At 40.0% G+C, this 14,525-nt stretch overlaps 1 protein-coding gene across 3 annotated transcripts in view; it reads left to right on the top strand.

The window, feature by feature from the left end:
- Positions 1-14,525, top strand: part of DAAM2 (dishevelled associated activator of morphogenesis 2) — a 223,546-nt gene that overhangs the window by 118,618 nt on the left and 90,403 nt on the right. For all 3 annotated transcript variants that reach the window (XM_085055065.1, XM_085055064.1, XM_085055067.1), the window contains one exon: positions 6,788-6,877. In XM_085055065.1, the coding sequence (XP_084911191.1) occupies positions 6,788-6,877 (90 nt within the window). The remainder of the gene's footprint in view (positions 1-6,787; positions 6,878-14,525) is intronic.

Here is a 14,525-nt window from a genome sequence, read left to right as displayed (position 1 = left end):
ATGAACAAAGCAGTGGAAGAAAAACTGTAGGGGAGCAATCCTATACTGTCCCCTGGAGGTGGACACAGTGATTAAATAGGGAAGGTTTATCTTTTCTATTTGAAAGATTCATAAGCTCTTTGTAAAGACACTGAGATCTGAGTAAGATTGTTTTTGGTTCATTACTTTATTCATCCACTGCACTTATCTCTGAAGCAGCTTTTTGGACAGCTGCCTCTGGGCTTATGACAAGAGCATTTCTGCTTTTCCCTTTTTGGTGGGCACAGCTTGAATGTGAGCTGCCAGACTAACCTGCTTCTTGTTTGCCAATGGAACCTGGCATAGGTAGCAGGACCAGAAATATAAATGTTCCTGGGGCTGTTTTTAATGTGAAAATGTAATTTTCAGTCACATGAGAGCAATGTGGTCCTACCCAGTCCATTTTTTAAAGTGGTAATAGTTGTGCTGGATAGGATTCTTTATTCCAAAAGCTTGCAGTGTGCTGCTACAACCTTGCCTATGATCTCTTTCCACTGCTTCCCTTTCTTCTAAAGTCCCAGGCATGTCAGTGCCTTTTATCTCATGTTTGCTTGAGTTGTACTTCAGCATTGATTAAGCCACCACCAGCTATCCCCTTGAAGTGATTCCACATGAAGATGAACCTTCTCTGAGGCCTGCCAGTGGATGCTGGATAGGATCCCATGGTGTGTCATAGTCATTGTTTACTTTGTACAAGATTTAAATAAATTTATTCAGAACATAAGGCAGTCAGCTGTGCTAAGCCACTTGGGAGCATTGGTGGAACTGCAATGTGGCCTCTTTGGGGACATGGTGACAGACATCTATATAAATGACCTTGGGGAACCTGAAGGAACAGGTATCATCCTGTACAGGGAGTTTATACTGGCAGCAGTGTGTTATAATTAATTTTGTAACTTCGGTGGATTTGATGCTGCTAAGAGACTGAGGGTGAATGATTGATGAGGTGCATGAGGGAGAGTGCATTTGTACTTGACAGGTGAAAAAGGTCAAGGTGAGTGAGAAAAAGCTTAGCAAGGGGAAAAAGAAAAGGTAGGTGTGTACAAGAGAAAGAAAAAAAAAGAAGGAATGGGCATATAAACAGGAAGCAAGGTAAGAGCAGTGCATTAAACTGAAATTCATAAAGTGCAAGGTATAATGTAAAAATGAACATACCATTGGAACCTAAATTTTTGAAGTGAGCATGCAAGAAAGTTATTAAAATAAATAGTCTGAAAATTGTGAAGCTTGTCCTAGAATGTGAAAAGGCATCTGGATATAATTCCCACTGTCTCCATTTTCCTTATTGGACCATTCACAAACAACCATTAAGGATAATGCTGGTGTGATGGAGTAAGCATAAAAAAAAAATATTGCAAATACCATTGTTATTATCATCCTGAAAGGAACATGAACTCACCTGTATCACAAAATCAGCCAGGTTGTTTGAGGCAGGGAGTTGGGAAGAGTTTGACCATCTACAGAGTTTGCTCTGTGGCTTTGTGTTTGGCAGGGTTTTGCACAGCCCTCTGAAACCTTTGGTGCTGGTCACAGGCCAGATAACTGCTGTGGTCATCTGTTCTGGAAGTTCTTAAGTTTCTATTTTGAGTTTAACAAAGGAGAGTAGAGTTTCTGGGGAGCTTTTTCAGTTTGTGCCCTCTGAAGATTTGGTTCCCATGGAGCCTGTTAATGACCAGACCTGTCTGTCCTTTTGCTTGAGTACCAATCTGTTGTTAAAGAACCAGTCAATGCAATAGAGCTGTAATCAGACAGTCAAAAAAGGCATCTCTGAACAGTGGAAGTGTTGAAGCCTATTTGCCTATGTATTATGTCTGAGTGTTGGATTCTGTGGTGTAAAATAAAGACTGATTTAATGACAAAGCTCTTCCATTTGAGGATGATGAAAGCATTTAGTTTTTTATAGTGCTTTAATAATTGCCTGAATGTGTTAGTAGGCAGAAATAAGCTTTAAAAAAAATCAGAATATGCTTTTATATGTCATTAGCCTCTCTTGGTCATTAAAAAAAAAGCAATTAAATGTGAAACACAGGCCTGGGGTAGATGCTTATAGACAGGACACTTATATTCTCTCAAGAGCCCTGTAAGTGAGACTGTGACCTACAGGTACAAACTAAAAGTGTAACTCAACTCTCTGTAGCTGAAATGATAAGAAATTGATGAAACAAGACAGTTATCCAACTGAACATAAGAAAATAAGCAGAATCTCCTCTTCCTTCTGGCAAAATATTTGTTATGCCCATATTAATCAAGTTATTGCCTGCAGTAAACATATCAGATCAGGATTCTGTGTTTCATAATGCTGGAAATGCTATGCATGACTCATTAAACATTTATGAAAACAAAATAAAACAAAATAAAACAAAACATTATCAACAACAACAAAACAACTCACCAGCCTGTAAAAGTTGGTTGGTTGCTTGGTTGGTTGGTTGTTTTGTTTTGTTTTGTTTTGTTTTGTTGGTTTTTGTATTTTACAAAATGAAGCAGCTGTCTGACCTTAAGTCAGTCTGAAACTCCCCGGTGACCAATAAGTCCAGCAGCCACTGGACCTGGGACAAGTAGAATGAGAAACTGGAACTGAGGACATCTCCTCCCATGAGTGTCCAAATATGCCCGGAGACCCAAGTTTGGGGCTCTTGGCCTCCATGATTCTGATTCAAATCAAGGGATGCTGGAGACAAGAAGCTGTGGTTCTCTGTGTACTTACTGTCCTGAAGTTTCTCCTTTAGAGAGATAGGTGTTAAGGGCTCCCCTTTAGTGGAGCTCTCTCCAAGTAAACCACTCTACTACATTACCAAAATCTTACTTTTTCTCTTTATTAATTTCATTTTGTGTCACTAAAAAAAGTACTGCCTAGTCTAGTTGAGAATTTTTTTTCTGTTCAGTTTTTTTTGAGCTATGAGTATCTTTACTGAGCTGATGGCTGCCCAGCATCAAATCCAGCTTTCATGCTTTGATGAACATTCCCAAAAACAAGGGACATAATGTGGTTTTAAATCCTGCAAAATACTGGATTTATGTTTCCTACTCATTCCTCCTTCTTGTTCACTTTCTTTCTCCCTGTCTCTTATTTCCTTGGGTTGTAGCCATTTTGAATGGAGGCCATCTTCTCTTTTGGCCTGAGAACTGGACTGAAGTATTTGAACCTCAAATCCAGTTCCAGTTCTTTTTAAATGGTTTATCATTGAAATTCAATCTGTGTAAGTAAGTAAAATGCCCACAAGAAAGTGAAATTAATTGAATTAACTATCACGAAATAAATTAAAATAGGAAATAAATAAAGGAGAGAAATACAGCGAATATTAACTGGGAGTACTTTACCTCTCCCTCAGTCCAGCCTGGCAAGTATCCTTTTAATCTGTGTTTCATGCAACTTCAAGTATTTTTAATAGCCAGGAGGCTGAGCTCCATTGTGCAGGGTCAGGCTGGCATGAATTGCTGGAACCAAGGTGCCCATCCAAGGCATAGAAAGGGAACTTACTGCATTTCTGCTGGGAAACTTGCACAGGTGCTGGAGGAGGCAGTTTTCCCTGCTTTGTTCTGACTGACCCTTTTTTCTTGCCGTTTACATTTGCTCCCTGTTCAATCACATTGGCTTCCCTAGTCTGGCGCCATCCCCAGTCTTGATGACTGCATTCTGTTTGTCATTCTTCCCCTTTCCTGCTGAATTTGGCAATTCCTTTCTTTTTTTCAGTAGCTGCTTGCCATCACTGAGCTAACGCTGCAGTCTGAATTTCTATATGCTGACAGATCTGCTTCTGTCACTGGGTCAGAAAGACCAGTTCTCAGGAACCAAATTGCTCTTCTGAAATTCATTCTTTCTGGTGTACCTCCTGCTTCCCTCCAAGGCAGCAAGTTTCCTTATGTGCCATTTGGTAGGATCCATAGTCAGAATAGAAAAATAGCCAAACTAATTCCGGGTCTTCTTTCTTTGCTAGATCCATGGTTTTCCTGTGCAGTCACAGCGATCTTTTGTTTATCTTTTATAGAATGGGAATGGGAGAGGTAAAATGATTTGGAGAGTTCCAGAAGAAGGTCTCATGTCTCTTGTATTTTCTAGGGATTTCTTGGCTTTTTTTAATAGGGTGGTTTTGATTGATGGAGTAGGTAGATGAGGACATGCAGGCCTCTTCAGTTCTTCCCACTCCTTTCTTCCTCTCACTGAAGGAACACACTTGCTGAACACTAACTTCAGGAAAAGGAGCTAAGGAGTTTGACTGCTGCTTTTTGTTCTGGAGATGTTTCTTTCTATTCAAGCTGAATATTCATGCATGTTTACCTGCCCATCTGACCTGGGGATTAGAACCCAGCATTTTACCTCCTAACAAAGACAAAGACCAGCTTTCAAAATTAAGAGTTAGACATTTTGCATGTGCTCTTTTCCAGGCAGGTATGTTTGGGTCTGCCTCTGATGATCCCCTTATGCCTGCAAACCCTGAACAGTTTCCTTGTTACTATGCTACCTGAGCTAGTGTGATGACTTTTAAAGTTATTTTGGCTTCATCTACCCTCCTAAGTCACAATAAAGTAGGATGCACTTTTTTTCCTCTGGGTCTTCCATCCTTGCAAACTAATTTTCTAGGTGTCTGTCCTGAAAAGTATGTCATGTTATTAGGATGCAAAATTATGTGACTGGAAGTTGCATGTTCTTATTGTCCCATTGAAAGCAGATTTATCTTTATCTCCCTAATACTGCCAGTATCCATGGCAGTGTCTGGAAGTTGCAGTGTCAGAATCCTGCCCTCAGGGTGATTTTAGTCACTAAGTGCATTCTTTTGATGAAATGGTTGTCTTGAGCTGTATTGATTGAGATCCCCATTCAGTTTAGTGCACAGCTTCTGTGCAGAGCTTCTGCTGCTTGTCTGATCTGCCAGCAGACTCCAGAAAGAGCTCTATGGATTAGAAAACCAAGTTAGCTGTACTGTATTATAAAAAAAAAAGCAAAAAAAAAAAGCATTCATTAAGCAGTTCAATAAAACAATAGTATTTTTTTCTAAGAATTCAGCTGAGCCCAGCCAGCTCATTTCAGATGTGTATTCTGGCCTCTATGGTGGTTCTTCCAAAACTGGCATTTCTGATTCCCTATCTGCCCCTCCTTTCCCTTCCACATGCTTGACCTCTAACAGCATTCCTTTGCTTGTCTTAAGGCCTTACATGTAGTTTCACTCTCCCTTTCCCCCCAAGAATGTGATCCTGGCCTGAGTTTTCTAATTGTGTATAGCAAGGATAAAACTCCTTGCCTCGCTTGGCTGCCCCCTTGTTTGGAAACTCACACTAAACATTTCCACATGGTTTGCACTCTTCTTGCACAGCTAATTTTTTTTTTCCTTTTAAACTTCTCTTGTTTAAAATAACCTGCCAGCTTCTTCTACCTTGGACTGCTGGCACTGACCTGCCTTGTTACTGTTTGCATTTCTTTTGTACCTTTTTGCAGCTTAAATCTCTGTGGGCTTTTAAATCTGTCAGCAGCCGCTACCAGGCTCAGTGTGCAATTTTGCTCACTGTTTTCACAAGTTTCCCAGCCCTGAATGCTTTCCAAATGAGCCATTGTTGGGCTGAGTTAAAGAGGTATTGTCTCTGCTTGGACAAGTATAGTGTGGGTGCCAGAATCTGTGTGTGCAGCATTTTAGTGCACCAATGTCATCTTGATATTGAACCCCTGCATGCTTCCTTCTCCAAATATTTGAAATATATAGGGGAAAAAACCCCAACCCCCTGATAAAACTGATTCACTGAATCATTAGTGGATGATTTTTTTTCTGTTACTGAAACTCTGACTTAGACATCTTCATCTGTCCCTGCTCATGCAGTCTGCTTGCTCTGAAGACCATTCTTTTTTATTTAATTCCCTTTATTAGCACCTAAAACTGGCAGCTCTGCTTGGATCTCTGTTCTGGTCAGTACTGAATTAACACAGAGGAAGTAGCAATGTCTGGTTTGATAGTTTTAGAGAAATATATAGGAAAAGAGTCTATTGTTATTCACCTTTTAGAGAGGAGTAACTGAAGCTGTGGAATTTGGCAGTAAATCCAGAGGGTGCTCTTGACAGAGTTGGGAAGTCAATTCCAGATCACAGCATTATCTTTCATTTTACTAATGTAAGCTTGGCTCAGCTCTAAGAGAGTGTGTTCTACTGAGCTCATTTTTTGTAACAGAGACTGAGTATGCCGGTCTGATCAATCTGATGTGACATTGGAGTTATGTCTTTTATGTCTGAAATGCTGGGTGTCTTTTGATGGGGACTTTTGATTGTGTGGTTTAGAGGACAAACATCTGGAAAAATATTTCAACCTGTAGGTTGCTGCTGACATAACATCTTTGCTTAAAAGATAGTGAAATTCAACTATTTTTTTTCTAGGGAAGAGCAATTTGGTACTGCCAGTCAGGAAAAAAAAGATGTATCACACTTTTAGCCTTTCTCTAAGTGTCATAAGGAATGTCTGTGTCACATAATCCAGTGCTTTGAGTTTTTCACTTCATCCCTTTGATGTGATCCTTCCCATCCCTGACTTATCATTAGTAATGGAAGTTTGATGTGGGAGTTTTTCAGGCTGCCTCTCTCATAGGTTGTGCTCTGACACGGAGAACTCAAGGTGGCAAGGAAATCATCATGAAACCAATAACCTCTGGAGTCACTGGGAGCCACTAAGTCTTCTTGATTGAAGGCTAGTCAAACATGCCTGGTCCAGAAACCTCTCTACTTGTTAGAAGTTACCAATGCAGCTGTTGACTGAAGTTTTTTCCTGTTTTTCTTTTTCACAATCTTCAGGATGAATTGGATCTCACAGACAAGAACAGAGAGGCTATGTTTGCACTCCCTCCAGAGAAGAAATGGCAGATTTACTGCAGCAAAAAGAAGGTATGACTGTTGTCCTTATTGGAGTAGCTCACCAATAAATTCTGTGTGCATGTTCATAATTGCCTCTTGATTTAAACTATATGTTTATCTACTGTTTACTCAGGAACATGAATAAGTGATGGAAGGATATTTATCAGCATGGATAAGGCACAATTTTCTGATAAACAATGTATGCATGTGGGATTTCCAAAGAGAATGTTAACATCTTAAAATAATACACCGTCCCATTTTGAATCTTTTACATGTTCAGGTTTTTGTGTTTGGTTGCTTTTGGTTTTTTTGTTTGTTTGGTTGATTTTTATTTTGTTTGTTTTATTGTTTAATTGGGACTTGTGGGGGTTTCTTTGGGTTTTTTTTTCCTTGTTTGTTTGTTTTTTCTTTGACCTGAAAGAAAAGCTATCATAGAAATGCACTAAGGAATTTTTTAAAACTTCTGTAGGTTGCTTAAAATAGAAAAGGTATTGCTGAAATCTTTCAGAATATCCTTAAATATCTGTAGAGTACACAACAATGGTGATGTCTTAAAACTTGGTAGTTCAAGGTCTTTCAGAGTTTGTAGGAAATGTTCCACATTGTACTGGAAAGCGAGGATCACCTCCTCATATCCATTTCCATGTAACACTTCTCCATTCAAGGTCTTAAGATTTCTGACAAACCAGTAAAGGGGCAATAAATTAGAAGCAGTTGAATCACTGTAGTGTTTTGTTGCTGGCAGAATGATGGCCAATGAATTGATAGGTTGTATCATTGCTGTGAAACTTCTAAACAAGGAATTTCTGCAGTAATGGTGCTTTGGAAAAGTTTTACTGGTCTAGGAAACACACAGTCGGAAACAAAGATAAGCCCAATTGCATGTATTTATTAGCCATAAATCTCAGGAGGAAAAAGGTGTGGTGAGTTTGTTGGTTAATTTTATTTCCCAAGTGTACAAGTCATGCTATAGGAGCATCAGTCTTTAAACAAAAGTCTTCATAACAGAAGGTGAAAGAGGAGGTTTAGATTTCAATACTGAACCTGGCAGACTAAAATCCTGCTCAAATCTTGAGCCTGTGTTTTCTGCCTTTTTTCCGCCAAGTGGGGGCGTTGAGCTTTTCTAAAGTGTAATTAAAGAAAACCAATCCAATTTGAAAAAGAAAGAAAACACCAATGGGTGTTTGACATTCAGGGTGTTTTTGGGTTTTTTGTTTGGAATTTTTTTAACTTCACACAGGGAAGTTAACAGAAATTAATTAGTTACAGTGGTTCTGAATTAGCAATAGCTCAGAGCTAGCAATAGCGCACAAGAGCAGTCCAGGCTCAGTTGTCTTCATTGCTGTCTCCATTCCTTTTCTCTGCTGGTACACAAAGCTTGCAAGTGGAGGGAAGGTGCAGGCTGCTGTGATTAATGTCTGCTTTACATTTTTGCTGGCCAGCTCAGCTGGGTTTTTCAGCTCTGGTGGGAGAGGATCTATTTGTAGCTGTCTTAGAGACATCTCGCCTCCCAGACCAGTCAGCTTTGGCAGGAAGATTTGTGCTTTAATGTATTTAATATGTTGGTTGGATTTGCTCATTACATTGGGGGTTTTGTTTTTTTTGTGGTTTCTTGTTTGTTTTTCCCCTTCTTCTACAGCAGTGGATTTGCTATAAGAATTTTAAAGACTTCCAAAGTTAAAGAAGCTGCATACTGGAAAATCTTTATAATGCATTTATAGTGCAACCTCAGTGAGCGGAACTCCAGCTATCCAAAATGATGTGCTAACTTGAATGGGATACCATTGCCAGATGTCTATTCATTACATTGTAGATAGTTTCAATTACTTGAAACCTTAACTGTCCAGTGTTATTCATTGTTTCCCTCACAGGCAGTCAGATGATTGGTGATGACATCTCTCTCTAGCCTACTGCCTAATCCACCTATCATCATTGTTTTGCAGCGACAGAGAAGCCTGTTCCAGGCTTGCCTTAAAAGCAAAGCTGCCTTTTCCCTGAAGAATTTTCAATCTAATTTTAGTCACAAAGAGTCCAATTTCTCATTTGGCAGAACACTTCCAGCTATCCAGGACAAGCCCCCAGAGGTCTCTGTCTTGCTGATGTTGGGTTCTTTGAGTTTCCTGGGAAGTGAGGGCCCTATGCTTTGTGATACGGAAAGTGGGAACATTATGCCCTAGATGGTCAAGAAGTGCAGACTGAGGCAACTGTTCACAATTGTTAATCACAGGTGCCTTTTCTAGTCTAAAAGTAATGGAAAGGCAGACCTTCATAATTTGCTCTGAAGGTGGTGAGATTAGTGGGTTGCCTTAAATAAACAAACGTCACTTGCAAAACTAAAGATCAGTCGTTGTAGACACATTTATCTTGGCTGTCAGATGTTAGATGTAATCTTCTATGTTACTTGATTCCCATGTAGTAGCAGAAAGTCACTATTGTATTAAAAAACTCATTCCACCTGTTCCTGATATCAAGCCTTTCCAAAGAATTGGAAGCAGGCAGGTATGTCTGTGCACTGAAAGTTGTATGCCAGGGAAACAGTGTGCCAGTCAACAGTCCACAGTAATCAAATTAATTCTGAACTGAAATTTCATGGTTATGAGTGATACCTACCAAGTAGCATTCACGCAGTATTACACAGCCATGGTTGCTTTGGTGACTTTTGGCTATTGTGGGCTCATATCTGAAACTGTTAATATTAAAAACAAATCACAAATTATTTGATCTAAAAGAGTAGCTCTAGCTAGCAGCTCTAGTGAATGCTTTGCTCTCATTTGTGGAATAGATATTTGGAAGGAATAAAGGCTGCTCTGTTGGAAAATGTCAATCTCAGCTGTTCTCTACGTTGCCATTAATCAGTACAGGATTGACAATGAGAAATGCAGTTGTCTTAATTTGCATCAGGAGAATCATTAATTAGTCACCACTGATGGCACCCTGACCTTCTACCCAAACCACCAGTACATGTTTTAGATTGCCTCTTTCTCTGTAGTAGGAGCTTCCACTGATATAATTAAGTAAAGTCATATGTAGAAAATACAAATTATAACATCATACCTCAGTTCAGGTACTTTATTCTGGTTTTGTTTAGAATAATCTTCATGTCTTACCATGAGCTGAAATTTAGACTTACATAAAACACATCTCTCTGGATTTCTTACCAGATATAAGTTTTGCAAAAATTATATCAAGTACTAGACCAAGATTTCAGATGTACTTATTTGCAAATTTCCAATATCAAAGTTTAGAAAACCAGTGTTGTTCAGTGCTGTTTTGTCAGGAGCTGACACTAACATACATAATCTCATTATATACCAATCAAATAATTATATGGAAGGAAAAAGTTGTTAGCTCAATTGGCTCATCTATAAACCAGCTCATACTGGGATCCCAAAATGGTAGAAAATGCAGGTATTGCACTGTTTTGGCACACGTTGCTCTGGATGCAGCCTGTGTTTCTGAGAACGAGGCCTCATTGTGCGGGCCACAGCTTATTGCCTTCTGAACAACCCTACAAGCTGTTAGACTTATTGCTATTGGGAAGCAAGTCAAGCTGTTTTCTTTTTATGGCCTTTCCTGCCTCCAGAGACCAATTTGTAGGCCTTTGGCTGAGCAGATTTTAGTAGCAAGCACACACATTTTGCAGAGTTAAACAAGTTAGGTCTTTTTTTTCACTTCTGTCTTTGAGGAAAAAAATTGGTAGCAAATCTCTTTCCAAAGTACAGTCAGACTGGACTAGCTGTATCATACAGCTTCTTTCTAATCAAACAAATAAACCCAATGAAAGTCTCAATCCTAATAATATGTTGAGATCTCCTAAATATTTCAGTGTTATGTTGTACTCTTGTGATTTTAGTTGTATCCTAGAATAGCTGCTTTGAGTTGATTGTGATTTATCTACTCAAGTGAGACTATTTAAACTCAAGTAGTGAGGCAATAAGCAGCACACTGAAACTTTCTGGAACTAGGCATTTAGGGCATCTGAAAAAAAAGTATGTACTTATAATCCATTAATTTATTCTACTTTTTCTATTATGGGAAAGAGATTCTCCACAATCGCAAAATATTTTCTGAGGAAAATCTACCCAAACCGTAGTCTGTAACAGCAAATATGCAGAAAATAAGAGAATATCCTTCACAACGCCATCTCTTGCAATTAAAATATCTATTAATTATGTTTTTAATCTACCTGATGAATAAAAAAACTAGTAAACTGAATATGAAAGTATTAGTCAGGAAACTCCTTGGTTCCAAAAGTCTTTTATTTAAATTGTTTTATAATTTCAAAGAACTGTAATTATTATATTTATGCATAAATGCATTTCTCTCAACCTGAATGAAAGGATAGCAAAGTTAGAAAACTTTCTGGAAATGTTTTGACCATGCCTTCCTGTCATATCTTTTCCCTGTGCTATTTACACATGCCTTGGCTGCATACAGCATTCCTTTTCTTTTTCCCTCCCCCCCCTTTTTTTTTTCAAGATACATTCTGAAATAACTGAATATCTTCTCAGTTCAAGCACTGTTCATTCTTTTCTTTATTGCATTTATCTGTCTTCTAAGATGTTCTTGTGGTGAAATTTCTGGGTTTGGGTAAGCTCACTGTAAGGAGCAGGAAGGACAGAGTAGAAGGCACTTTTGTTCATTATGTAATCCTTAAGGAGTCCAAGTCCTTTGGACTGAGGTCACAGATCAGTGCTGAACCACTGAGGCTGCAGTCCAGGTGCAGAGTGCCCCAAATGCCCTCCTAGAGAAGATTTGCACCTCTTTCACAAAGAAGCAGCATCACTGCATTCAGTTCTCTTTTTCTAACATCAGGGCTGCATCCTCATAGGCTTTTAAATGCTCTTGAGAATCCTAGCCTTATTCAGGCATTAAGTTTTAGCAGTTTTACTACCATCTTTTTATACCATTTGCAGCTCATTTTCACAAACTCCCACTTTGGTCCCATGCTGGCTGTCTAACATTAATGAAGATAATGTCTACATGTCCAGTTTGGGTTTTTTGGGTTTTTTTGAGACTTTCTCTTTGAGCTTTGCCCTTAAGGTTTGGATTGTCAGCAAAATGTCACCATGAAAAGTATAGCTTGATATTGTGCAGCTGGATGTAGAGTAAGATACTTTGAAGTCTGCTAGAGGGATCTAAGCTGCTTTTGCAGCTTCTTATATAATTACTGTAGCCTACCGGGGATGAACAAGAATGCATGCAAATATAAAACCCGGAGTCCTTCTTGCCTTTGAGGAAAGCTTTGAGAACTGAGTGAAAATTGCTGCACCTACTGTTTGTTCTAGGGCTGCTGTGCTTCTGTGGTTTTGCATTGTGAAGCATAGTTTCAAACTGGTTAAGATGGAGAGACAGTTACTTCTGTGAAACATTTCTATGCTACAGTAAACTGGCAGAGCTTTTATTTCAAACCCTGAGGTCTTTTCTTTGCATTTAAGACTTCCTATAGAGGTTCTAAGAGCAGGAGGCTGCATTACACTTGATGTATGTAGATAGGAGTTCATTTCTTCAGCTTCCTGCTTTAAAGTAGGAGATATACATGGAGATCACAGAATCACAAAATGGGTAAGGGACCACCAGTGGGATCATCTGTGACAAGCACTGTCATCCTAGAGCACATGGCACAGGATTGCATCTAAACCATTCTTGAATATCTCCAGTGAGGGAAACTCCACAATCTCTCCGGAAAATCTGTTCCAGTGCTTGGTCACTTGCAGAGTAAAGACGTTCTTCCTCTTATTCAGGTGGAACTTCTGTGCATCAGTTTCTGCCCATTGCCTCCTGTCCTGTTGCTCAGCACCATGGAGCAGAGCCTGGCTCCATCCTCCTGGCACCCTCCCATCAGAGACTGATAAACATTGATGAGGTGCCCTCTCAGTCCTTTACTTCTCAAGGTTGAGCAGGCCCAGCTCCCTCAGCCTCTCATAAGAGAGATGTTCCAGGCCTTTAATCATCTTTGTTCCCCTCTGCTGAACCCTCTCCAGGAGCTCCATATCTCTCTTTTACTGAGGAGTCCAGAACTGGACACAGCACTCCAAGCACCTCAGCAGGGCTGAGTAGAAGGGCCGGATCATCTCCCTTGACCTGTTGGCAATGCTCTTCCTAAGGAGCAAAATACCCTAAGACACTGTAGGTCTTCTTGGCCACAAAGACACACTGTTGGCTTATGGACACCTTGTTGATCACCAGGACCCCCAGGTCCTTCTCTGCAGAGCTGCTCGCCAGCAGCTGAGCCCCCAGCCTCTGCTGGTCCATGGGGTTATTCTTCCAGCAGTTGCCTTTGTGAATTTCAGAAGGTTCCTCCTCGCCCATCTCTCCAACCTGGCGAGGTCCTTCTGAAGGGCTGCACAGCCCTCTGGGGTATCAGTCACTCCTCCCAGCTTTGTGTCATCAGTGAATTCACTGAGGAGGCATCTGCCCCTTCGTCCAAGTCATCGATGAATGAGTTAAACAATACCAGGCCCAGTATTGAACCTTGGGGGACACCAGTAGTGACAGGACTCCAACTAGGCCCTGGGCCACTACATCCTTCTGGGATCTGCTGTTCACCCAGTTCTGAGGTATTCAGGAGATGATAGATATTTCCTAAAGAAGAGAGAAAATGGATCTTCATCTGGTCTTATTTAGTGATACAATATGCCAGATGAAGATCACACCATTGTGTTGTCTGAGTGTGGGTTTTTGGGTTTGCATTGTCTGTTCTGAGCTACAAAAGCCCTTTGGGGTTCATCCTTTCTGTATGAAGACTGCCAAGCACATGGTTGTCCCATAATACATGAAGTGGGTGGTTTGAAGTTGTATTGTTTTCAATTCTATCTTCTTGCATTATTTTTTCCTCTTTGAAATATTCGTAGAGTCTGTTATTGATTTGGAACATTAAACTGTTTTGGTTATGGATTTATAGCTATAAGGAGCATTTAATGTATCCCTTATAAGTTCCTTTCTTTAGAGTTGTTGTTCCATATGCTGTATCTGGGAGCAACAGACGTGAACACACAAGATGGTATGCTGCAGTATTTGGGAAGCCATTTGTAAGGAGTCACAGTCTGATGAGTCTTGGATGTGACTTCATGAGAAATTTTCTTGCAGCTTTGCATGAAGTGTTGAAGGGGGGAGTATGGGTGGGTGTGGGAGTGGGTACTTTTAATCTCTGTTCCCTGGGAAGTCTGGAAAACACACAGTAACCCTCACAGCACGTGTGATAGTCTAGCAGCAAAAGCAGTTGCCGGGCAGTAGGAGGCTGGAGAAGCTGTGTAGGATTTTGTGTTCTTACTGTAAACAATCCCATAATTAGCAGTATTGCCTGCTAATTGATGAGGGCGTCTCATGATCGCAGGGCATAGGCCAGCAAAGCCACTCTGGATATGAAGAATTATACTTTATCTGGAGTCTTTGGCACATCAGAATATTGTCTCTCTTCCTTGATGCGTTGGAAGTTTGTGGCTGAAGTTCAGCTTTAGTCAGCATTTTAATTTAACTCAGTACTCAAACCTTGACCATGACCTGAACATTTGACCAGATCTACATTTGAAATTAGCTCTGAGCAGATCCCTTCTTCTCAAAGCCCCTTCCATCCTAAATTGATTTTTGATTCTCTAAACTGTTCATAAATCAAACTAGGAAAGCAGCTGTATGGCCCTTTAAAGAAATGAAGCAACAGTAAGGCTTTGTGCAACCT

The sequence above is a fragment of the Lichenostomus cassidix genome, chromosome 3 (genome assembly GCF_008360975.1).
Source record: "Lichenostomus cassidix isolate B80296 chromosome 3, HeHo_3.0, whole genome shotgun sequence".
NCBI lineage: Eukaryota > Metazoa > Chordata > Aves > Passeriformes > Meliphagidae > Lichenostomus > Lichenostomus cassidix.
Note: the sequence above shows the minus strand (reverse complement) of the source record. Positions and strands in the feature narration are given on the sequence as shown.